The 25,292-nt window shown below is 43.6% G+C and overlaps 1 protein-coding gene across 1 annotated transcript in view; it reads left to right on the top strand.

Annotated features, from left to right (window-relative positions):
* Positions 1-21,130, top strand: part of LOC143770023 (transmembrane protein 150A-like) — a 176,067-nt gene extending 154,937 nt beyond the window's left edge. Inside the window, exon 7 of the mRNA XM_077259196.1 lies at positions 19,134-21,130. Within this exon, the coding sequence (XP_077115311.1) occupies positions 19,134-19,378 (245 nt within the window). The 3' untranslated portion in view covers positions 19,379-21,130. The remainder of the gene's footprint in view (positions 1-19,133) is intronic.
* The last annotated feature ends 4,162 nt before the right edge of the window (positions 21,131-25,292 follow it).

Below are 25,292 nucleotides of genomic sequence, written 5' to 3'. Positions count from 1 at the left end.
TTAGAATTTAACATCAATGAAGGGGTACTGATACGCCAAATATTAGAATTTCTGCAGAGGGGGTTAGAGTTAAATCTCTCCACAAGCACACTGAGAGTACAGGTATCAGCACTTGGTGCCCTGTTCTCGCGTAATATTGCTAGCAACTATTGGGTGTCGAGATTCATTAAGGCGGTCGGTAAAGCTAGACCGTTACATAGAAATAAAATGGTACAGTGGGATTTAAATCTGGTCCTTTCTTCTCTAACAGAAGACCCCTTTGAGCCCTTAAGCCGCCGTCACACTAAACGAGGTCACTAGCGAGATCGCTGCTGAGTCACAAGTTTTGTGACGCAACAGCGACCTCAGTAGCGATCTCGCTATGTTTGACACGTAGCAGCGACCAGGCCTCTGCTGTGAGATCGCTGGTCGTGTCGGAATGGCCTGGACCTTTTTTTGATCGTTGAGGTCCCGCTGACATCGCTGAATCGGTGTGTGTGACACGGATTCAACGATGTCTTCACTGGTAACCAGGGTAAACATCGGGTTACTAAGCGCAGGGCCGCGCTTAGTAACCCGATGTTTACCCTGGTTACCATCGTAAATGTAAAAAAAACAAACACTACATACTCACATTCCGGTGTCCGTCAGGTCCCTTGCCGTCTGCTTCCCTCACTGACTGACTGACGGCCGTAAAGTGAAAGCAGAGCACAGCAGTGACGTCACCGCTCTGCTGTTAGGGCCGGCGCTCAGTCAGTGCAGGAAGCGGACGCCGGGGGACGCGAAGGTGAGTATGTTGCGCTTAGCAACCCGATGTTTACCCTGGTTACCCCGGGACCTCGGCATCGTTGGTTGCTGGAGAGCGGTCTGTGTGACAGCTCCCCAGCGACCACGCAGCGACGCTGCAGCGATCGGCATCGTTGTCTGTATCGCTGCAGCGTCGCTAAGTGTGACGGAGCCTTTACATGAAGCCTCAATCAAAATGTTATCTCTCAAAACAGCTTTTCTGATAGCTATAACATCAGCTCGCAGAATAGGAGACATCCAGGCGCTTTCTAGACTTCCCAGACATCACAGTTTCACAGATCGCAGGAGATAGTTTTACCTTCATTTATCCTTAATCCTTCTAACCCTAATGAAAATGAACTCCATACATTAGATCTCAGGAGATGCCTTTTACAATATATTTCAGTTACTAATGACTGGAAGAAAGAATGCACTATTCCTATCCTTCCAAGGTCCTAGGAAAGGGGTTAGGGTACTGTCACACAGTGGCACTTTGATCGCTACGACGGTACGATCCGTGACGTTCCAGCGATATCCATACGATATCGCAGTGTCTGACACGCTACTGCGATCAGGGACCCCGCTGAGAATCGTACGTCGTAGCAGATCGTTTGGAACTTTATTTCGTCGCTGGATCGGTGTGTGTGACAGCGATCCAGCGATGCGTTCGCTTGTAACCAGGGTAAACATCGGGTTACTAAGCGCTGGGCCGCGCTTAGTAACCCGATGTTTACCCTGGTTACCAGCGTAAAAGTAAAAAAAAAAAAACCGTACATACTCACATTCCGGTGTCCTTCAGGTCCCTTGCCGTCTGCTTCCCGCTCTGACTGTGAGCGCCGGCTGGAAAGTAAGAGCAGATCACAGCGGTGACGTCACCGCTGTGATCTGCTTTCACTTTACGGCGGCACTCAGTCAGTGCGGGAAGCAGACGGCGAGGGACCAGAAGAACACTGGAATGTGAGTATGTACGTTTTTTTGTTTTTTTTTTACTTCTACGCTGGTAACCAGGGTAAACATCGGGTTACTAAGCGCGGCCCTGCGCTTAGTAACCCGATGTTTACCCTGGTTACCCGGGACCTCGGCATCGCTGGTCGTTGGAGAGCGGTCTGTGTGACAGCTCCCCAGTGACCACACAACGACTTTCCAACGATCACGGCCAGATCGTATCGCTGGTCGTGATCGTTGGAAAGTTGCAGAGTGTGACAGTACCCTTAGAGCGTCAAAATACACACTAGCTAAATGGATTAGGGAGGCTATCTCTCTGGCTTACAGGACAGGTGGGGGTCCGGCTCCTCAGAATCTGAGGGCGCTTTCCACCTGAGCCATGGCATCATCCTGGGCAGAAAGGTCTGGAGTGTCAATCGACCAGATATGTAAGGCGGCCACATGGTCGTCCCCTACCACCTTTTTCAAACACTATCGGTTGGACTTGGGGTTCTCCTCAGATCTCACCTTTGGGTTAAGGGTGCTGCAGGCTGTGGTCCCTCCCTAAAATGGCTTACATCTCTGTAAATCTCTCGTGGTGCTGTCATGGGAGTCCGAATAAAGCATTAAGCTACTTACTGGTAGCGGCATTTTTCAGATGCCTGTGACTGCACCCTTAGTTCCCTCCCTATTCACGTGGGGGCTGCACATCCTTAGATTGAAAAAAAAAAAGAGTGGTTTTCTCACGAGTGGTATCTGGATTGTTACTTTATTAAAGATATTGTATTTAACTGTATATAATGTTGTGTTTGCTTGTCATTAAGGCTACTTTCACACTAGCGTTAACTGCATTACGTCGCAAATCCGTTTTTTGCCGAAAAAACGGATGCGTCAAAAGTGAAAAACGTATGCAACGCATACAGCATTTCGACGGATCCGTCGCAAATCCGCTAAACGTTTCCGTCGAAAATACTGGATGCGTTGCATACGTTGCATCCGTTTTTACCATCCGTTGCATCCGTTTTTACGACGGATCCGTTTTTAAAATGGGAGGCTCCCAAATTTGGAAAACTACTGGAAAATATGGAAAACTATATAGTTACTGTTTTTACAGCCCATCTTTGAGGGTTTTAGTTTTGTGGCAGCGATGGAAGGTGTTCTTGGGAGGATTGCTAGTTTGGTTACCGACGTTATCTTTGAGACGAATCGCCTGGATATCATAGTGCGGGAGAAGGAGGCGGCAGCGGAAAGACGTAGGATTCTTCTGCAGCAACGGAGACGGAGACGACTGTGGATTCATCCGATTAATGAACTACGGATGATGATAAAGGGATCCAAACCCTAACCCTACCCCTAACCTCACACCTAACCGTTTAATGAACATTTTCTGACAGTCATAGTGCCACGTATTTCAGTGCCACGTACTATAAATACTATAACTACGTGGTTATACGTGGCACTGAAATATCGTGGCACTTAAATACGTGGCCACGTATATAAGTGCCACGTATATAAGTGCCACGTATATAAGTGCCACGTATATAAGTGCCACGTATATAAGTGCCACGTATATAAGTGCCACGTATATAAGTGCCACGTATATAAGTGCCACGTATATAAGTGCCACGTATATAAGTGCCACGTATATAAGTGCCACGTATTTAAGTGCCACAATATTTCAGTGCCACGTATAACCATGTAGTTATAGTATTTATAGTACGTGGCACTTATATGCGTAGCACTTATATACGTGGCACTTAAATACGTGGCACTTAAATACGTGGCACTTAAATACGTGGCACTTAAATACGTGGCACTTAAATACGTGGCACTTGTATACGTGGCACTTGTATACGTGGCACTTGTATACGTGGCACTTGTATACGTGGCACTTGTATAAGTGCCACGTATATACGTGGCCATATATGTGGGGTTGAAGGCCCAAGCCAGGTTTATATAGATTTGGGGGTGTCTGGCCAATTGGCAACAAAATCCAGCTTCTGAGCATGCTCAGTGTAAAAAAACGTATTGCAGCGCTGCATTGCGTCGTACGACGTGTCCCGACGCATCCGTCGCTCATAGGCTTCCATTGTAGCCAACGACGCATGCCGCAGGATGCGTCGCGACACGTTTTTTAGGCGGAGACAAAAAACGCTACAAGCAACGTTTTTTGCCGACGACGTATTGCCAAATTTCAACGCATCCGTCGTAAAACGTACATGACGTATGTCAATCCGTCGCAATACGTCGCCAATACAAGTCTATGGGGAAAAACGCATCCAGCAAAAACTTTTGCTGGATGCGTTTTTTCGAAAAAAAAGACGTTTTGAGACGTAATGCAGTTAACGCTAGTGTGAAAGTAGCCTAACCGCGGTAGTCCTCTCAGGCTCTAATCCAACTGATGCGTGGGAGAGGTGCCGCCCTTTTGTATCTGTAGGTTTCCTGTTCCTAAGGGGCGGATCCCCTCTCGTGGTGCTGTCATGGGCCTCCGAAAAATGCCGCTACCGGTAAGTAGCTTAATGCTTTTACATTGACAAAACATTAATTGTTATGTGCATGTAAAACATGTGCAGGTGGAGTAATACCAAGCTGATGTGTTACAGGTGGAGTAATACCAAGCTGATGTGTATCATTGACCATGTCAATGTTCATGCCTGAAAATCTCGCAACTTATGTTCATAGGCTGTCCATGTTCTCTGCAACACATGGCTGGTTTACACAGAGACTGTGCTGCAGAGAACAATGATTTTTTTTTTCCAGTATGCCAAATGATCAATTCAGCCAACAAATGAGCTTTTTGCTCATTGACATGTGGTCGGCAGCCTGTTTCCTGATAACCATCCAGTGTAAACGAGTGCATCTAGGAACCCTCACTCCTAATAGTTCGTAGTAAGTGCATCCGATGTGTGATTGATGTGGTTATAACCTCCAAAAATAGGGGCAGTGTCTCCTGGTGAGGCACTGACGTCTTCACTGCTCTCGGATCGATAATGGCCGCTGCGCCTGTTACTTGATATATACAGTATATGGCAACAATGCATCATTATTAGTGATGAGCGAGTGTACTCGTTGCTCGGGTTTTCCCGAGCATGCTCGGGTGACCGAGTATTTGTTATTGTTCGGAGATTTAGTTTTCATCATGGCAGCTGAATGACTTACAGCTACTAGCCAGGCTGAGTACATGTGGGAGTTGCCTGGTTGCCTGGGAATCCCCACATGTAATCAAGCTGGCTAATAGCTGTAAATCATGCTGCTGAGGCAATTGAAAACTTAATCTCCGAGCAGTCATAAATACTCGGAGACCACCCGAGCGTGCTCGGGAAAACCCGAGCAACGAGTACTCGCTCATCACTAATCATTATTTCTTTTCAAATTAATTGTAAGTGAGAAGTCAGCAATTGCTAACTACTATCCCACACTTGTAGTGCAAATATGACATTAATTATCACATTTTACCATGGTAAATGCTATACCTGTATGTTTGTAAACGTCCATAGATTTTAATGGTACAATTAAAATGTGCTATAAAATATATTCAGCCTTATGCCTCTCTAACATTGCTTTAGAAGAGGTGAACAGATGACTGGTAGAAATTCCAATGATGTGATAAAAATTAGACCCAGATGGCCCATTATTATATGAAAAAGATTATTGAGAAATGTATGGCTTCTTTTCCAGCAATCCCTTACCTGGTTTAATATGAACAATTGTGTTACGTGAGATGCCTACTTAGACGCGAACACTTGCTGGAACTAGCAGCAAATCATAAAAATGTAGATATTACCCACAATGAATGTGTAATGGAGTGTGATTGTCACTGCCTAAAATATTCTTACCAGAAGAACCAGTCTACAAGATGGAGCAAGTCTGAGAGAACAGGGAATCTGGCCAACTTGCAGTGTGTCAGCCATTATATTACAAATCCATTAGCCTCCAGAATATGTAAGTATGTAGGGCTTACAGAAACGCCAAGCACTCTCGTAAACTCTTTTTTACATAAAGAGAAAAAAAACACCTTCACTGTACTTGTAATGGCAGTGGGAACTTGAGTCGTAGCAGAGGAGGAAGGAGAGATGATGTCTGTAGGGACGGAGCTGGGTTGTGAGCAGAAGAGGAAAAATATCTTCTGAACTTCTCAATCTAGTCTACCTAAGGCTACGTTCACATTTGCGTTGTTGGGCGCAGTGTCGGCGACGTGACGCAACCAACAACCCATGTACACAACGCAGCGTTTTGCGACGCATGCGTTGTCATAAGATCCTACAGATCGGGAATTTCGGCGCAGGGAAAACGCTACAAGTAGCGTCCCCTGCGCCCTGTCTTGTGTGTCTATATAACGCATGCATCGTAAAACGCAGTACAACGCATACCGGCGCATGTCCATGCGCCCCCCCCCCTATGTTAGAGATAGGGGAGCGTGACGCATGCGTCGACGACGCTGCGCCCAACAACGCAAATGTGAACGTAGCCTAAAACGTGTGATGTATGGGTCACACAAATATTACACAAACACAACTATGTGTATAGAAGAGTGTAGAATGTACATGTAAAGAGCATTTGTGTAGTGTTTGCTGTCATACCTTATATTCATGTAGTGTTCTAAAAAACAATTATCACTTTTTTAAATCTTTTTATAGTATAAATGGTAATAATAATGGAAATGGTATAATTAGAAGTACAGCTGACAAATAATTGAGGGCATAAAGAAATCTTTCCAGATAGATGTGACCAGGTGCAGGGTTTCAGTAATGAAAGGGATCCACATATATTAGATAGTAAAGAGGTGATCCACTACATTGTATAGTGCGCCCATCAATTTACACTTTTTAAATACCGTAAGTATTTTTGTAAATGAATACTGCTGCCATATGTGCCTGTGAGCGGCGCTATCGCTGCTTGCTGAGACTGCATCACGTGACACCGACAGCAGACGCCTCTGACATCTGCTGATGTCACATCAACTTCTGGACTTCCTCCATTCAGCCAGGCATTACCCAGTCGCACGCAGTCCTTCTGATTGACCAGGCTGTGGGTGGCGCTATTCGCATCGCGTGACCCCGGCTGCAACCACCGCTTCCAGACTTACTTGATTCATCCACTTGTCACGAAAACAACTTCTCTTTTAGTCAGGGACTTGCAGCTCTCTGGCACCCCCCCTACCCTGCTGGCCAATAAGAGTATTGACAGAGGATGAGAAAAAGGTTGCAGCTGATCTAATTTATGTTGAGTATTGCGGCACGGGAGCTCATATATATACCTCGATCCAGTCACCACCAGGTCCCCAACACCACATAAATACAAAAACTATGCTGCCACCACCGACGTCTTATATGTGGATCGGACCCGTTTGGTAATGTGAATTTGCGCGCAGTACGTGGTGGATCACTTATAGAGTAAGAAGTACGAAGCTAGCAAATTTATAAGTTTACTCCAGAAAAAAATCGACAGTGTTTACAAATGATATTACAAAAGACAAAATACAAGTAGGTACAAACCGTTATGAAATAAAAGGGATGAAAATATGACACTTTCTAAATCTGTCACAGGTATGACAAAGGGAAGGAGAGTTCCCAAAGAAATGATTCAGTACCCCAGCATGGTGTCTAGCTGTCTCTCCGAATCTGAATCATGGCCAAAAATGGACAACGTGTTCTTGAATTTGACTATTTTGCTTAGGGAACAAAGGGATTTTCGGCGGGAAAACATATTTAGCTTTGCTAGCTGGCTCTCATTACACACTGACCATTTCCCTGAAGGGAGGGGGAGTGGAGATTCAAAGGGGGAGAGAGGGGGCTGCATGCAGGACCTGACCCTGCAGCAACCAGGTGGGAGGAGCAGTAGGCCAGTTATGGTTGTATACCCAGGACAATGGAAGATAATTCATATTTTCCTGACACCACTCACTTCCCCTGATTGACTGAGCAATGTTTCACCACACGTCACAGCCCAGTATCCAGCACATGCTTGCGGCCAATGAAAGCAGAGGAGAGAAGAAAATCGCTCACTGGATACTGGGCTGAGATGTGCGGTGAAACACCGCTCAGTCAATCGGGGCAAGTGAGTGGGTGAATCAAGGAAGTCCAGAAGGTGACATGTCAGCTGTAGTTGCAGCCTGGGTCACGTGATGTGAACAGCGCCGCTCACAGGCACATATGGCAGCAGTATGTATTTACAAAAATACTTATTTAAATGTAGTGGACCACCTCTCTTAGTTGATATTACTCATTAATAAAAAAAAAGTTCTAAAAAATAGGTAATTTTGTTTTTTTAAGGACAAGGACAATATTTGCTTTGCTTCACCTTTATTCAAAGAGCCATACATTTTTTTATTATTTTTTTTTAATTTTACTAAATATGAATGCTTGTTTTTTTGGGCAACAAATAATAGTTTTGAAATCTATTATTTCCTTTACCATACAGTATATGGAGATGTGAGCAAAAAAGGTCAAAATTCGGTGATATGGTAAAAAAAAAAAAAAAAAAAAAAAAAAAATGCAAATCTGGTTTATTTTAAAGAAAAAATTAATAATTTTTTACTTGTTTTGGTAAAAATTGAAGCCTAATTCTCCAAGTTAGTATAACTACAGTGATGCTAAAGAATAATAGCTTTACTATTTTTACTGCCTTTAAAAAAAAAAAAAAAAATCTAATGTTTGGGGAAAAGAAACCAAAAACTTGGGTTTTGTTGCCACCTTCCGAGACCCATCAATTTACCTTTTTGATCGCTGTGTGAGCTTGTTTTTGTGCATCCAGCTGCAGTTTTTAACGGTGCAATTTTGGTGGACATAAGGTGGTTTCACATTTGCATTGGGCAGAGCTGCGGAGGGCTGCGTATTTCCTCCGTTAGACCCCGCCCACTGCCGCACCTCTTCCATTCAGCTCCGCCTACGTCAGCATGACTCCTGCGTACCTATCTTTAACACTGGGTACGCAGGCCATGCGGATGTGTCCGCATGCGTAATTTTGACTTACATGCTGATCGCAACAAAATGCAACATGTTGCATTCAATGCAGTTTGGCGCAGCTTCAAAACGATGCATTCGGAGGCATCGGTATACATCCGCATGGCCTGCGTACCCAGTGTTAAAGATGGGTACGCAGGACGCATGCAGAAGTATGTGGAAGTAGGCAGGGCTTAACGGAGGACGTACGCAGCCCTCCGCAAAGCCCCCGAACTCTAATGTGAACTTACCCATACTATGTTTTGATAGCCTTTTATTGCTATTCCTTGTGATGGTGTGGTGACCAAAAAAAAGTATCAATCTGTGTTTTTTTTTTTGTTCGTTAGGACACTTGCCATACAAGTTAAACAAACAAAAATTGTCGTACATTTGATCATGGAAGCTCATATCTGTAGTCATTAATGCTGGAAGATACCTGCTTCCATGATCCAATGTACTGCAGACGATCAGCAGTTTTTAGGTCTTCATAGCATCTGATCAGTGACCAACCAGTGAACTAGAACAGACCGCTGGCTCGCTGCACATCTTTACACTGGACAGTGATTGGGCTTTGCTCGATCTAACAATCTGTCACAATCACTTAATAATTACTGATCTATTTAGTAATGTATGCAGTGTATATTGTAAAATCTAGTGACAGCTCCAATTTATTAAATCACTTGTTAACTGAAAGATTCCTTTTATTCTTAGGAAATTCATTATTACTAAGCATTTTAATATTCTTGTTCGGTTTGTCCACTTCACATGGCAAAAGCCGTCATCAATTCTTCATCAAGAGCTTTTCTTAATTGCTCATTCTTCCATTGTCTTAAAATGAATGAGAGGACAGTCCACTTTGAACATAAAATAGTTTTTAGTAAATATTCCAATACAACAGAAGTGTAGAAAAAAAATATGGACCACACACCCAAATCTTATATGTTGATCTATTTCGGCTAAGGAAAAATTTACAAAACTGAACATGAGGTTCTCGATTAACGTTCTGATCAGACTGTATGACGCCCATTGCCACGTCATGGCGAATCTTATCAGGTCCCTGACCATAAAGATGACCATTGCGGTGAGCACTGCTGATGCAATAGCGCACCAGCAGGGAAAGTGACCTGGTGCCTTCAGCATCCGTGTGCAAGGCAAGGCTCGCTCAGCTCCAAGTCACATCACCTCAGCACCACCGCAACAATGGCTGTTACACAGCACCAATAGATTAGATGAAGCTCAGCTTCCACAGTCTTGGTCAAAAAGTTGAGTGTAAAATTGTCAGTTTCTTTTTAATTTAAAGGGAGTTTGTCACCACATTTGACCTATCTAAACTATTAGTGTGGGTATACAGGTTATAGACTGCTGAGGAGACTGATTCCTGTATGTTTCATATCAGATACCTTGTTGCTGAGAAATCATCTTTTCAAACTTTATAAAAAGTGACCTCTTCCAGGCTCTGGGGCTGCTTGAGCCTGGAGATAACTCTGCCTCCAGAGATTATTTTAATTATAGGGGGAGTTACCAGTGAGGCGTGTAATGGTTACCAGTGTGATATGTGATGGTCGCTCTCTGCTCTCCTGATCTCACTGCAGAGCTGTGTATGATTATACCTCCTATATCTGCAGGTTCCTTTCAGCTTCCGGCTCACAGGCAGACAGGGCTGCATTATTGTTGCAATACAGCAGAGCTGAAAGAAGCAAAAAATGTGTTTGCAAAAAGACCAACTTAATTTCTACTGTTCTTTGTTAGTTACTTGTCTCCCTGGCAACTCTCCCTTCATGTGAGGCCAGTCTCACACGTCCAGATAATTCCGGTACCGGAAAAATCGGTACTGGAGTTAACAGTGTCCGTGAGCTCACGTGGCACATCAGTGTGGCACACGTGCCGCCCGTGTGCCAACTGAGTACCACACGGACCGTGCAGGAGACAGCACTACAGTAAGCGCTGTCCCCCCAGCGTGTGGTGCTGAAGCCGCCATTCATTCCTTCTCCAGCAGTGTTCGCAGGAGAGAAGGAATGAAATTAACATTCTCACCCAGCTCCCTTGATGCTTCCTCTCAGCGCCGCAGCTTGTCCTGTATGAGCGGTCACGTGGTACCGCTCATTACAGTGATGAATATGCGGCTCCACCCCTATGGGAGGTGGAGCTGCATATTCATCACTGTAATGAGCGGCAACACGTGACCGCTCATACAGGACAAGCTGCGGAGCTGGGTGAGTATTTTAATGCCAGCGGGTGGGCGCACAGGGGGTGGGAGGCGGCAGGTGACAAGGATCTTTATTTTAAACAAAAATAATAAAAAACATTGATTTTTCATTCCTTCTCTCCAGCGAACACTGCTGGAGAGAAGGAATGAATGGCGGCTTCAGCACCACACGCTGTCTCCTGCACGGTCCGTGTGGTACTCAGTCGGCACACAGACAGCATCCGTGTGCGGTACGTGTTTACATGGTCCCATTGACTTTAATGGGTCCGTGTGATCCGTGCGCTCCCACGAACACTGACATGTCTCCGTGTTTTTCAAACGGACACGCGGTCCGTGAAAACACGCTGACATGTGCAGAGACACATTTATTTTAATGTGTCTACGTGAGTCAGTGTCTCCGGTACGTGAGAAAACTGTCACCACACGTACCGGAGCCACTGACGTGTGAAACCGGCCTAAAACAAGCTCTGGAGGCAGTCCAGGCAACATCTGCCCCAGAGCCTGGAAGTGGTAATTTATAAAAAGTAACATAAGTTTTCAAACTTGGCTTAAAACAGGCAAAATGAAAAAAGTGCTGAAAAAGTGCGGCCCTGCACCTCAGAGAACACACAATAAATAGTTATCACTAAATAACACACATGACCATTTAGGTCCTGACCATGATTTGACCATTTATAAAAATTAGACCTTGTACCAGTAATATATATCAAGTCAACACTGACCAACACATTGAACCATATAGGTCTTGGCAATGAATTGACTATAACTGAAATCAGACCATGTACTAGCAATATGTCACTCAATGCAAAACCCAAAGTTTTATCCTTTGTAGGCACATCATATGTGACCATCACACCATCACTTTAACATAAAATAAATTGGAATAGTCGTACCAAACCAGCCAGGAGAAGGGACTGTCAATACAATTGGTGATGGGCACAGTAGAAAGGTATGCTACCTCCAACGCGTTTCCTCTGGTCAAGATTCTTTCTGCACTTTTCTTTTTTTGTTTTGGCTGTTTTAAGATATATGTAATTAAAAGCTAAGTTTTATTACCACATTTTTTTGATAAATATTCTGTGATTCAGACCTATTGCTGATTACATAATAAAAGTTTTCACAGCAGCAAGACATCTGATATGAGACTTACAGGGAGGACTATAACCTGTATGCCCATATTAATATTTTGGATAGATCATATGTGGTGACACATTCCCTGTTAAAGACACCTGGGTCAAACTGGAAGAGTGCTGGTACCAATAAAGCATAAAAAAAAAGACAGACTATGCAATATAAAAAAAAATCTATAGGGAAAAAGGACATGGGGCCAGTTTTCAAAGGTTTAACGCCACTTTTGTGGAGCAAAAGCTTTGATAAAGTTTTTTTTTTTTTTTTTTGCATAATGTGTAATATTGCAAAACTTTGGCAACCTTTGCTGTTTTGCCGCCGCTTTTCTTTGGATTGGGCTGATCTGGGGAGGGACGGGGGTATGACTGCGACGCCTGTTGAATCCATCAAATATTGCTAGAATTTTTTACACCAGAAATACTACTCCAGTCTGTGACTGGAAGTAGCATTTTGGGTGCTACACACTGAGGTGCGTGCCACTAACTAAAGGCACCGAATTTAAGTGGCCTTTTAATGAATTCTGCACAATGTACCTGATGACTGGCATGGCACGAGTTTGTGATATGCCAGTCTTGATGAATCTGCCCCATTGACCGCACAGCCAACACTTTTACATTGATCTATTGCGGCTTAGCAAAATATCTTACAAAAGTAAAATCAATTGGAATATCTAGTGCTTGTGTACTTTGGCTTGCATTTGAGGTAAGGAAAACTTGTTTTTTCCATCAATGAGTCAGTGAATGTCACTAGTTGGCTAAATTACACAGAAATAGTTTGTTTAAAAGCAAGTGATTAACTAGACAAGTGGCTATCTGGTCTCGCTGCAAGGACAAACTTCGTCCTAGACCTTATATCTATTTAATCTGGTCTTTTATGATCTAGTACAACTACGTCTTTTGCTTGTTTTTCATGTTGCCAACAGTAAAGCCTCATCATTGCTGTCGCAACCAATCTCAGAAAAAGCTGGCAGTACTGCTAATCCTCCCAATCAGAGGCGTAGCTAGGGTTTTGGTTCAGGGGGGCGAAGCGTCTGAGTGGGCCTCTAACCAGGTAACCTTGATTACAACTCTGTGACGCGCCCTAATACTGGAGGAGAACCTCAGCAGATGACCGTGCTATTACTGAAGATAATCTCTATATAAAGAATAACATAGATATTACCGCCATATGGTCAGTGGTAGATACCAGTCCTACAGAACGTATACGAGATTACAGTACAGTTATAGATGGTGACTTACCACTGACGTTCTTTCTGGTGGAATCATTCACTTTTACCGTCTTTTCCATCTGGCCCAGACTTACACAACTTCTTCCAGCCATGACTCAGCTGCAGAGAATACAACAAACACATTTCACTTCTCATATTCCAGCCCCATCACCATCTATTCCCAACCTGCACAAACCCCTTATCCTGCTGATACCCCAATACTGAGCCGCTGCTGCCGTATGTGTCCCTATTACTGCACCTGCTGTGTGTTTCTCTGTGCCCTCTAAATTCTAAAGCAACCCTCTATAATATAGTAATGCTGGGCGCAAGTGCCCTAGAAAACAGTGCCCATACTTTGCCCCCTAGAAAGTAATATTGCCCTGTGTGCCCCTTTGATAGTCACAGTAACCTGAGTTCCCCTATAACAATAAGTGCCCACTTAACATTTAATAATGTCCCGAGTCTGCCCCCCTTACAGCTCCTCTATACAAAGTATGATGCTCTCTTATACACAGTATAATGCCCCTTGCTGTATAGTACCAGCCACACAGTATACTGACCCCTTAGTAACCCCCAAACTGTTTGATGGCTCCAACACTGATGACCCCCTCACTGTAATCTCAACACTGTATGATGGTCCCCTAGATAGCCTCCATATAGTATAATGCACCAGATAGTCCTCAATATAGTATAATGTACTCCCCATAGGCCTTCATATAGTATAATGCACCAGATAGTCCTCAATATAGTATAATGCATTCTCCATAGGCCTTCATATAGTATAATGCACTCCCCATAGGCCTACTCTATATTGTATAATGCAGCCCACATAGGCCAACTCTATAGCACAAGGCAGCACCCCTAGGCAGACTCTGTAGTATAAAGAAGCCCCCCCAGGCAGACTCTGTAGTATAAGGCAGCACCCCATAGGCAGACTCTGTAATAAGGCAGCCCCCATAGGCAAACTCTGTAATAAGGCAGCCCCCATAGGCATAGATCGATTCTCCCTGCTCTGCCACAGAATGTAACTGTATCGGCGTGCTGTGCACACGCCGATAGTTACAGTAGCGTAGCTCCCCCTCGGGAGCTGCGCTACTGCTCCCAATACAATATAACAATATATACCGTACATCCATGCTCATGGCCAAACATGCATATTTACTATGTAGGTAAAAGGAAGATAATCTCAATGCTGCAGCAGATGATGGGGCAGAAATGGGTCATAAAGGGAAAGGTCCAGAATAGGATATCACATATGAGCCCAAATCTCTGAACAAGAGTCAGCAATTTAACCATAAACTAAGCTGAGTGTGCATATCTTCTATCAGGGACGAGGGGAGGATGATGTGCATTTACACTGGCTGATCGTGAATGAATGTTCCTAGGATTGGTAGTCTCCCAACATTAGGGCAGCATAATCAAGCTGCAATCACGCAGCAAAGTGCCCATTTAATGGGACAAATGATGTTTGCATTTACTTTAAAAAGCATCGTTCTCGACAGCACATGTCTAGACAGCACATGTCTAGACATTACATATGCTGCCGAGAGTAAGGTTTGGCATGCATAGGCCAATGTACTAGATTGTTCTGTGCGGTCAGTCTGTCTAAGACCTTTTTCACACTTCAATTTTTTTCGCGTCAGTTTGAATCCGCCGTTTTCGTCAAATAGCGGATCCGCCATTTTTTGGGGGGGCGGATCCGTTATTTTCCCATAGACTTGCATTAGCGACGGATTGTGGCGATGGTTGTCCGTTCCATCCGCCATGTGACGGATCTGTCGAGATTTGGCGGATGTCATCTAGACACTGACATTATAACGTTTTTTGTCTGCGCCGAAATGGCAGTTCGTGACAGATCCGTCACGTCCACCATTCCACAGAATGGCCGCCTATGGGCGACGGATCCGTCGCGACCATCATTTGGCGGATCCGTCGCCCCAATCCGCTTTTTCAATTGCGCATGCTCCAAAAAGTAGATACTTTTCCCAGACAACCCCGAAGTAACTGATCCGTCAAAAAAACTGATCCGTTAGAACCGTTTTCTCAACAATTGTGACGGATCAGTCGATCCGTCACTATGTCGGAGCAGACTGACGCCAAACAACTGAAGTGTGAAAGAAGCCTAAGCATGCTATGCAACAACCGGTTATGGCTGCGGGATGTGTAGTGTAGCCAGACCAAAGTGAATGATGCGCGCTGAGTGATCTGTAATGGATCGTTCAGTGCACAAATGCTTCCATTGTTCTCTAAAATTTGAGTCCTGTTTACCCAGGAGAATGTGCCGCCGAGGACAACAATCTTCTGCACAGTGCAAAATCGAATTTCATCAGCTAAATGAGTGTTTGCTGACTATTGTTCTCATAAAAATGACAACTTGTAATATTCACGCTGGCCTCTTGGGCTAAGTTAGACCAGCCTCCTGTTTCAGGAAATCAGCGCATATATTAGCCCCAGCTTTCAGACTCAAACTATATGTTTTTATATTGAAGCATCTAAGGGTATGTTTCCACGGTCAGTAAATGCTGCGGGTTGGACACTGCGCACATCCGCAACATCCAACCCGCAGCGTCCAGATGTTAGAGCATAGTGGGTGGGATTTCAAGAAATCCCATCACCACTATGCATGCATAGACGCCCGCGGCTTACCTGCGGAGACGGACATTTGGCGCTTCTTTCCAGACCGCAGCATGTCTATTTATCTTGTGGAGACACTGTCTCCACAGGAGAAATTTCACCCGTACAATGTATTGGATTCTGTGATTCTGCACGGTTCAATGAACATATGCGGATTCACCTGCGTTCAAAACCTGGCAGCACTTAGGACGCAGCGGACATGTGCTGCATCCATAGTGTTGCCAATTACTGACCATGTGCACACGGCCTAATGAGTCTGTGCAAAGGTCATTGAATGTGAAGGGAGGAGGAGGAGTCCAGCTGTGACCTCACGTATTGTGATTGGTGGATCCTGTGTTATCAGAAATTGTAATTCTGACTGTGATAAGGAAACTGCTGTAAACGCTACCTGAAAAGACGGGAAGTATGAGTCTGAAAAAGCCCCAGTGGACTTTCTGATAATTGCAGTATTACTAATAGAATACAAAAACCTGATTTAAACAATAGGTAACTTTCCGACTACACGTTCCCTTTAATTTGTGTGGCCAGCTTTAGTTTTTATTCTTGATTTTTCTTTTCCCAGAAAGGGAAGAAGTATAAAGTTTATAATCTCTGCAGTCTCTGGCACTAGTTCCCATTTTTCCTGGGAATAAAAAGTTAGAATAGTTTATAAAGCACTATGTAAGTTTAGCTGGATTCCCACTTCGTGGTTTTGTTGCAAAAATGTTGTACTATTGTCGATCTTTTCCATTGTCTGAATTCTCTCTTACAAGACCAATATGTTGTGATTGAACTTTGACTCATCATTTTTGGTCATAAAGAGCACTTTGAGCTACGACATTGCCCCTAAACCTATTGTTTCCCCTTGATTCTCACATTCTCTATGTATAAGGAATATTCGCATTATATTTGAAAGAAACTAAATAGTTTGCTGTGCTGTTTGGATCGGTTTATATTGTACAATGTAATTGCTGTGTTCTCTTTTTCCCCAGCTGAAACCTTGATAATAACAGGAGGATTACTGACCTGGGAATGGGCTAATCAGATTTCTAGCTACAATGATTTCTCTTTTAGGGCCCCGTCTCACATAGCGAGATCGCTAGCGAGATCGCTGCTGAGTCACAAGTTTTGTGACGCAACAGCGACCTCAGTAGCGATCTCGCTATGTGTGACACATACCAGCGACCCGGCCCCTGCTGTGAGATCGCTGGTCGTGTCGGAATGGCCTGGACCTTTTTTTGGTCGTTGAGGTCCCGCTGACATCGCTGAATCGGTGTGTGTGACACGGATCCAGCGATGTCTTCACTGGTAACCAGGGTAAACATCGGGTTACTAAGCGCAGGGCCGCGCTTAGTAACCCGATGTTTACCCTGGTTACCAGCGTAAATGTAAAAAATAACAAACAGTACATACTCACCATCTGATGCCCGTCAGGTCCCTTGCCGTCTGCTTCCTGCTCTGACTGAGATCCGGCCGTACAGTGAGAGCAGAGCGCAGCGGTGACGTCACCGCTGCACTCTGCTCTCACTGTACGGCGGCACTGTCAGAGCAGGAAGTAGACGGCAAGGGACCTGACGGACATCAGATGGTAAGTATGTACTGTTTGTTTTTTTTGGTAACCAGGGTAAACATCGGGTTACTAAGCGCGGCTCTGCGCTTAAGGCCCCGTCTCACATAGCGATTTACCAACGATCACGACCAGCGATACGACCTGGCCGTGATCGTTGGTAAGTCGTTGTGTGGTCGCTGGGGAGCTGTCACACAGACGGCTCTCTCCAGCGACCAACGATCAGGGGAACGACTTCGGCATCGTTGAAACTGTCGTTGAGACTGTCGATGCCGAAGTCCCCCTGCAGCACCCGGGTAACCAGGGTAAACATCGGGTTACTAAGCGCAGAGCCGCGCTTAGTAACCCGATGTTTACCCTGGTTACAAAAAAAAACAAACAGTACATACTCACCATCTGATGTCCGTCAGGTCCCTTGCCGTCTACTTCCTGCTCTCAGTGCCGCCGTACAGTGAGAGCAGAGCGCAGCGGTGACGTCACTGCCGTGCTGTGCTCTCACTGTACGGCCGGATCTCAGTCAGAGCAGGAAGCAGACGGCAAGGGACCTGACGGGCATCAGATGGTGAGTATGTACGTTTTTTTTTTTTTTTTTACATTTACGCTGGTAACCAGGGTAAACATCGGGTTACTAAGCGCGGCCCTGCGCTTAGTAACCCGATGTTTACCCTGGTTACCAGTGAAGACATCGCTGGATCCGTGTCACGCACACCGATTCAGCGATGTCAGCGGGACCTCAACGACCAAAAAAAGGTCCAGGCCATACCGACACGACCAGCGATCTCGCAGCAGGGGCCTGATCGCTGGTACGTGTCACACATAGCGAGATCGCTACTGAGGTCGCTGTTGCGTCACAAAACTTGTGACTCAGCAGCGATCTCGCTATGTGAGACGGGGCCTTTAGTAACCCGATGTTTACCCTGGTTACCCGGGTGCTGCAGGGGGACTTCGGCATCGTTGAAGACAGTTTCAACGATGCCGAAGTCGTTCCCCTGATCGTTGGTCGCTGGAGAGAGTTGTCTGTGTGACAGCTCCCCAGCGACCACACAGCGACTTACCAACGATCACGGCCAGGTCGTATCGCTGGTCGTGATCGTTGGTAAATCGCTATGTGAGACGGGGCCTTTATATTTTCTGGCTGTCCTGAGCAATTCTTTAATGGAGTCGTTAGTCTGGATATTTGCTGTATTTCTTTCTGGTGTAATATAGTCTGAGTAAATATTTTACTTTTAATACCCTCAAAATCGACTTAGACAAACCTGTTCATCTGATAAAGAGTTTGCAAAAGAAAGAAGCAAATATTTGTTTGTTGCTTTGTTTTATTGCGATTGACAACCTTGGGGTGCTTTCACGCTCAGTTTTGGCACCTGTTCATTGGTCCTGTCTGGGCTTACATCCAATCCCCCTGCAATCGGGATTCTGACGGGGGCCATAGACTATAACTGGTGCTGACAGAGTGAACGCTCCGTCTTGTGTCACTTTCTGGGTCATACACCTACTGGAGGTGGACAGTCTGATGTAGTAGACCTCGCCTGGGTGTCCGTCTCCCGTAGGCGTACCTGCCTGACAACTATGCACGACAAAGCATGTGTTCTCTCTGTCGGCGCCATTATAGTCTATGGCACTGTTGGATCATACGCCTGAATCGCATTTTGCAACAAAACCAATGACTGGGTGCTGGAGCGCAGTGTGAACGCAGCCTTATACTGTTTCTAATGTGACCTAAAACCTTTTGTTTTCTTGTTTTGCTCTTTGTTACATTTCCTTAACTCCTAACTTTCTCAGGTGGTGTCCTATTCATACAGGAAGGTTTTGTGCTTCAACATATGGCTGCTCTGTGCGAATGGACCTTCATAATAAATGTTCTAATTTACTATGGAACTTTTGCCTTTGAATTTGGGGCAATCTCTACCGATACCTTCCTGGTCCTCCTAAAAGCAAGCAGGGCACCAAAGAGCTACAAGGCGGGAACCAGCACTCCGGCAACTCCTCATGCTCACAGCACATCCGAGAACATGGCTATGATATGACCACGTTCCAGTGTTTTTCTGGACATCCTATGAACCCTAGAGCCGCCTTATGATCCTTTGTAATTACAAGCACATCTGCACTGGGGACTCGTTACCTTCAAGAGCTCGTCATAGTACCAAAAAGAGATGAAACCTCTGAAAAGCTAATTACTTTTACTCAAGGACCGTTGTGAAGCTGGTGGGCTGGCATATGAAATCTATATTATATGTACAGGGCATTAAGGAATCGGCCCTAAAAATAATTTGTATATTTTTTATATAGTTCTATAATCAAGAGTCTCCAGACTCCACAGCAACAGACCAAGGCCAAAGTTATTTCTTGTCCTATCTAGAGGAGCTGCATTATTGTATATGAGGTTGCATTACAAAAAGTATTTCTTAAAAAAAAAAAATGGTACATGCCTAGCATTTCAGGTGTAATTTGGAATTGGAGAATTTATGCCAACTAGGGGGCCTTATAAAATTGAATAAGAATTGCAGGACCAACAAAACCAGTTTGCCTTAAAAGGACTAAACTACCCTTCATAGACTTATTTCATAGGTATTACACATGTGGAATGTAGTTGAGTTCTGTAGGGGTTAAGAATGGGTCTTATTTGGTTCAGTACGAAGAGGGCATAAACTTTAAATGCAGTCGCTAGTCTAGTTGCTTAAAGTGAAATGGTCTGCAGGGTTTTACCATTTAATGTGAAGGCAGCATAATATAAGGCAAGAAAGCCGGATACAGGGATGTGTCACTTATTAGGCTGTGCTGTAGATTCAATACAATCAGTGTTTTATCAGCAGGAGATTATCGCTGCTTGACTAGGTCTCATGTGCTCAACCACTGACTGGGAGCTTACTGACAATGTACATATAAGCTGCCAGGTGGGATATACACAGCTCAACATTCTGAGCACTGCTACATCTATGAAAGAAAACTGATTATATCAAAACTGCACCAAGCAGTCCAGTAAGTGATACCTTGGTGAAATCCCGGTTTCTTGCCCTATATTGTGCTGCTCTTCGGTTCAGACCCACTTCTGATATCAGAGGTGACTGGTTTCCAAGTCAAGGAGCGTGCGCTTGCAAGCTCTTTGCTGTAGATCACTGAATACAGCCAGCTTCAGCCCCTGCACTCCTCCATGCTGCATAGGTAAGGCTGCTTCTGCTTATAGCCTTGGATAGCTCAGCACAGTTCGGGCCAGTGACTCTGCCATACCGCTGGTCCATAAACTCTCATCGGGAGCAGACTGCCCCTCAGCAAGCAGGAAGATGGGAGAAATGGGAGCGTTGCATCTTGAAGATAGACAAGTAATCCTATAAAGAAGCATTCCTCCCATGAAAGCCGTTATCCTCCTAATATGTTACATCAAATTATACAGCACTGTGTACTTACAATTGCTCATTTTGCCCTTCTACCCAGTGAATTCTTCTGTCTCTTTGTAGAAACAGGAAGTCTCTTATCCCTGCATTTATCATTCCCATCTTCAATTGCTAACTCTGTTGCTCCACTCCTTCCTCCTGCCAGGAACTTTTCCCATGAGTGATGAGTCATACATACAAATTTTGATGGGAGGAGTGCATCTTTAAGGTTGACTTTTATCTACTCTTGATTCTCATAACTGGGTGATCTGATGTCCTTTGGTAAAAAAAAAAAAAAAAAACCCTGAAAAATCTTGAAGTAGTTGGCCAACCAAGGAAAAAGTACATAACTAAGCGTTAAGGGTATGTTCAGTGTTTCTATGGCGATTGCATTTTTCTCAGTAGGACAAAAAATAAAAAAAAAAAATTTTTTTTATTTGCGGAAGACTATGGTTTTTTTTTTCTTTTTTTTGCGTTGATGTCAATGGGGGAAACAGTTAAATTCTCTGTAAGAATTGACATGCTGCTTTAAAAAAAACTACTGGTTAACTTGCATGAGGGGAAAAGAACATGTGAATGAGACTTAAAAATCTCATTCATCATGCTACTGTAAAATTTATTAATTTTTTTTCTTTTTTAAGCCTTCTCCACCATGTCTTCTGTCATGGACAATACATACACAGAGAAGGGGGCTGGCTTATATATTGAAATGAACAGTCAGTCGGCCTCCTTCACACGCTGCGCCAGTCATGTCGCCCTCGCTGGGCAGCATTTTCTGTGTCAGCCCATGGCCACAGCAGTATGTGAAGGGGGCTGGCTGACCGTATGTTATGTAGCTTGCTATTTAAAGCTTATTTACGTATTTCTGGGGCTGGACAACCATTTTTATAGAATGGGGGCTCATTGAACTGTAAGGTGAAACTGTAAGGTTCCGATCACGTTTCCTTCTCTTGTAACTAAGGTGAATGCATTTCACAGTTTATCTCTTACAGAGGCAAATAAGACCAGTAATATGGAAAGTCATGACCTAGTGTATGCCTTAACAGAAACGTACAAAAAACACTCGGATATTTTCAATTTAGTCCAGTATTTTACCTATTGTACCCCTCCTACAGTATTGATCCTCTGATCACAGGTGATACAGTATTCATAAAATCCTATTTCCTATATGACCATACTATTAGACGGTTATTACAGGTTTACAGGACACAGCGCTGCTGCCTTATTTTTTGCAGAATTCTGCTAATAGAATTTCCTTATGGTAAATAAAAATAATCCCGAACATTTCAGGATAAGATATAATATTGTGATATACTATGTAGCAAAGCAAGCTTTCTCCACAGGAGGTGCCTTATTAAATTCCATAACTATGCAAAACTGCATTTTTTTAATTTTTTTTTAAGGGGGGGGGGGGGGGCTTGTGGGGGTGGGAAAGTGAAGATTTATGCGTAAAGAATATATTTGTTAATGTGTTGCTCTCGAAGTAGCTTTTTTAATGCTTGCTTATATTTGAATCCAGAAAATGTAGATTTTCCTGTATGTAAAGGTATTTTTGATCTATATCTTTAAGATAACAAAAAAATGTTGCTCTCATCCAATTTTCTCCTACATCTATATATCATGCCGGCCCTAACTGGTCCCTTCCTGGCCTTAGTTTTTACTCTGCTGTGCCAGTGACTTGTCGTCTTATCAGAGTATATGTCAATAACTGGCAAAAGCAGGAATAATATTGGCTATCCATTTAAAGAATGTGTACATTTTTTGATATTCTGAATGTGGTTTTTACTTAAATAAAAGGGGTTTTCCAAACCTCTTTTTTATTTTTAAAATAAATATCTATAATGGGAGGATCATCTATATGGTCTAACATAAGAAAAAACCCCTTTAAAAAGTCAATTGATTAGATATGTATTAAAGTTCTAAACCCCAACAAAAGTCAAAAACAAAAATCAAATGTAAAAAAACAAAAAAGGTAGTTTTGGGAAAGGGCGTCTTGATAGAAAAGCCCAATCTGATACTAGGTGATACCATGGGGTGATAACTATACCCTATGCATACACCCTAGAAGGTCAAAAGTACTTGGCCGCGGAGGTTTGCACCCTAGATTGATGAACAAAAATGGTACCGCCGCTCCTCTACTTCTCACCCTGAATTGCATCCCTGTTGACCCATGAGAACAATATACATCAATAAATCTAGTGGTCAACAAGCAGTAGACTATATACACCGATCAATTTAGTTGTCGACATATGGTGGATGCATTATAAAGCTGTAAAAGGCATACTCAGGATATCAACCAAAATGTATTGCTGCTCGTAGTTTGGCCAGCATGAATATGATGCCTGGTTCGCTTTTAAATTTGTGTGTAAACTGAAAAAAAAAAAATCTGCTGCTATTCTCCGTTTTGCCAAACCCAAGTCTTGTAAACCAATGTATTAGTGTATGTGCACACGTTGCGTATTGGTGTGCGGATTTTTCTGCAACGATTTTGGTTAATCTGCAGTGCGGCTTTACTGCGGAATTACCGCGGTTTTCCCACAGATTTTGTGCGGATTCCACCTGCTGTTTTACACCTGCGGATTCCTATTATGGAGCAGGTGTAAACTGCTGCAGAATCCGCACAAAGAAGTGACATGCTGCGGAATAAACAACGCTATTTTTCCGCGTGTTTTTTTTCCAGCGCATGTGCACTGCGGATTTTGTTTTCCATAGGCTTACATGGTACTGTAAACGCATGGGAAACTGCTGCGAATCTGCAACGGCTAATCCACTGCGGATCCGCAGCAAAATCCGCAACGTGTGCACATAGCCTTAATCCTGAAATCCTACAGGGATGCGTGAGGAAGGATTTAATATATGGAGATTAACACACATACATTTTCAGGTTTTGAGTTGTCTTTAAAAGGTGACAATATGCAGCTTTTCTTTTTGAAGCCTAATAAACATACAGCAGGCACCAATGTATTCTGGATGTATCAGACATATGTAAAAGCATGAAAACCTACAAAAAGCATTTTCACTGTGGGAACCCTTTACATTTTTTAGTGCCAATCTGTGTTCACGATGTATGAAATCCTGCAGCGTTAAGAAAGATATTATCAGCAATTCAACTTTAAAATGAAATGATCTAGATTGGATAAAGTCTCGGAATAGAACTCGCCTCCCTAAAGATTTATATTTCTTGTCCTCTTCGTCCGCAGAAACCATAATGTCTCATATTACTGTATAGTTTATTCATGAAAATTGATTTGTAAACAGAATATGATAGAATTCAATTTCATGTATACTTTAACGTCATAGGACCAACCTGGCTCTGTAATTCTGGTTACACTTGAACAGTCATCCTTTATCTTTGTGAATCAACCAAATGTATTATCTTTTAAAGAATGACCAAAGAAATATTTGTATCCAACCGCTCATTTGTCGAGTGCTTTTTGTTCCCAGTGGAGTATTGATTAGGCTTTGGTTTGACATCCATTACAAAAAATGCAAGTGTCTAGATGTGGTGGGACGGTGTTCACTATGGCCTCCAAAGTGGTAGTGCTAACATGACCTATATGCACTTATCAACGGAAAAGGGAGCACTACATGTTACCTGGTATGATTGGTATAGCCAGGTTTTTTATGACCACCCAATCGCACCATCACACTACTTTCAAGTAATCTGTAACCTATGTTATAGAATAGCACACAAACTCCTTTTTTTTAACCGCTCTTTGGACACCTAAAATCTGAAATGAAATTCGGGCTACGTTTGCAGCACATTATATGGCCTCTGTTTAAGCCCTTGAAAAGCTCCCAACTCGAGATAAGCAACTTTGCAGGACCTTGGTCCAGTGGCCACGTCAATATTCTATGGCCACCAGACAGGAGTTCTGTGAGTAGCCTCCTTTTACCTGACAGCATGCCTGGCGCTACAATGTCATAACTGCGGTGTGATATTGTACTTGGCCTACTAATCAAAAGAGCCACCTAGAGTCAGGGTCTCCGTGTTCCCCAATGGAGGTCATGGAATACACAGTCCTACAAATAAATTTGACCATCTCTACTACCGAAAAATAAGCACTGACAAAAAACAAGTGGCATCCATTGCCCATAAGTTTACATCTTAAATTTGGTAATTTTTTTTTTATATTTTACTGACTCTTTCGAAATGGAAAAGCGGTAGTCTACTGTGCTATTCCAAATCATTTTTTCTTTTTAAACCTCTGGCAACAGCGCACTTTGCAAACTTTTAGCTTGTCTGTTGGGAGCTCTACTGGCGTACATTCTAGACAGAGGCTAAAATGTGGTGTGACATAGCATTATGATGGTCAAAGGCTGTGTTTTTATTTTTTAATTTTTTTCCTACAAAGGAATATTGATGTTGTGGTAATGTCATGGAGCCCTATCCTTATTATGTTTATATAAATGTACTAGCTGTTTCCAGCCAGCTAACGCTCGGCACGCTCATTGCTATCTAATTAACGCTGCTGGTGATTAAAGTAAATAATGACAACATTCAATAGCGCTGGATTATGTGTGGTAATGTGGTGGGGGGCGGGATTGTGTGGTGATGTGGTGGGGGGCG

Source organism: Ranitomeya variabilis, chromosome 4 (genome assembly GCF_051348905.1).
Source record: "Ranitomeya variabilis isolate aRanVar5 chromosome 4, aRanVar5.hap1, whole genome shotgun sequence".
NCBI lineage: Eukaryota > Metazoa > Chordata > Amphibia > Anura > Dendrobatidae > Ranitomeya > Ranitomeya variabilis.
The sequence above is the reverse complement of the archived record's forward strand: the minus strand, read 5'-3'. Positions and strand labels throughout refer to the sequence as shown.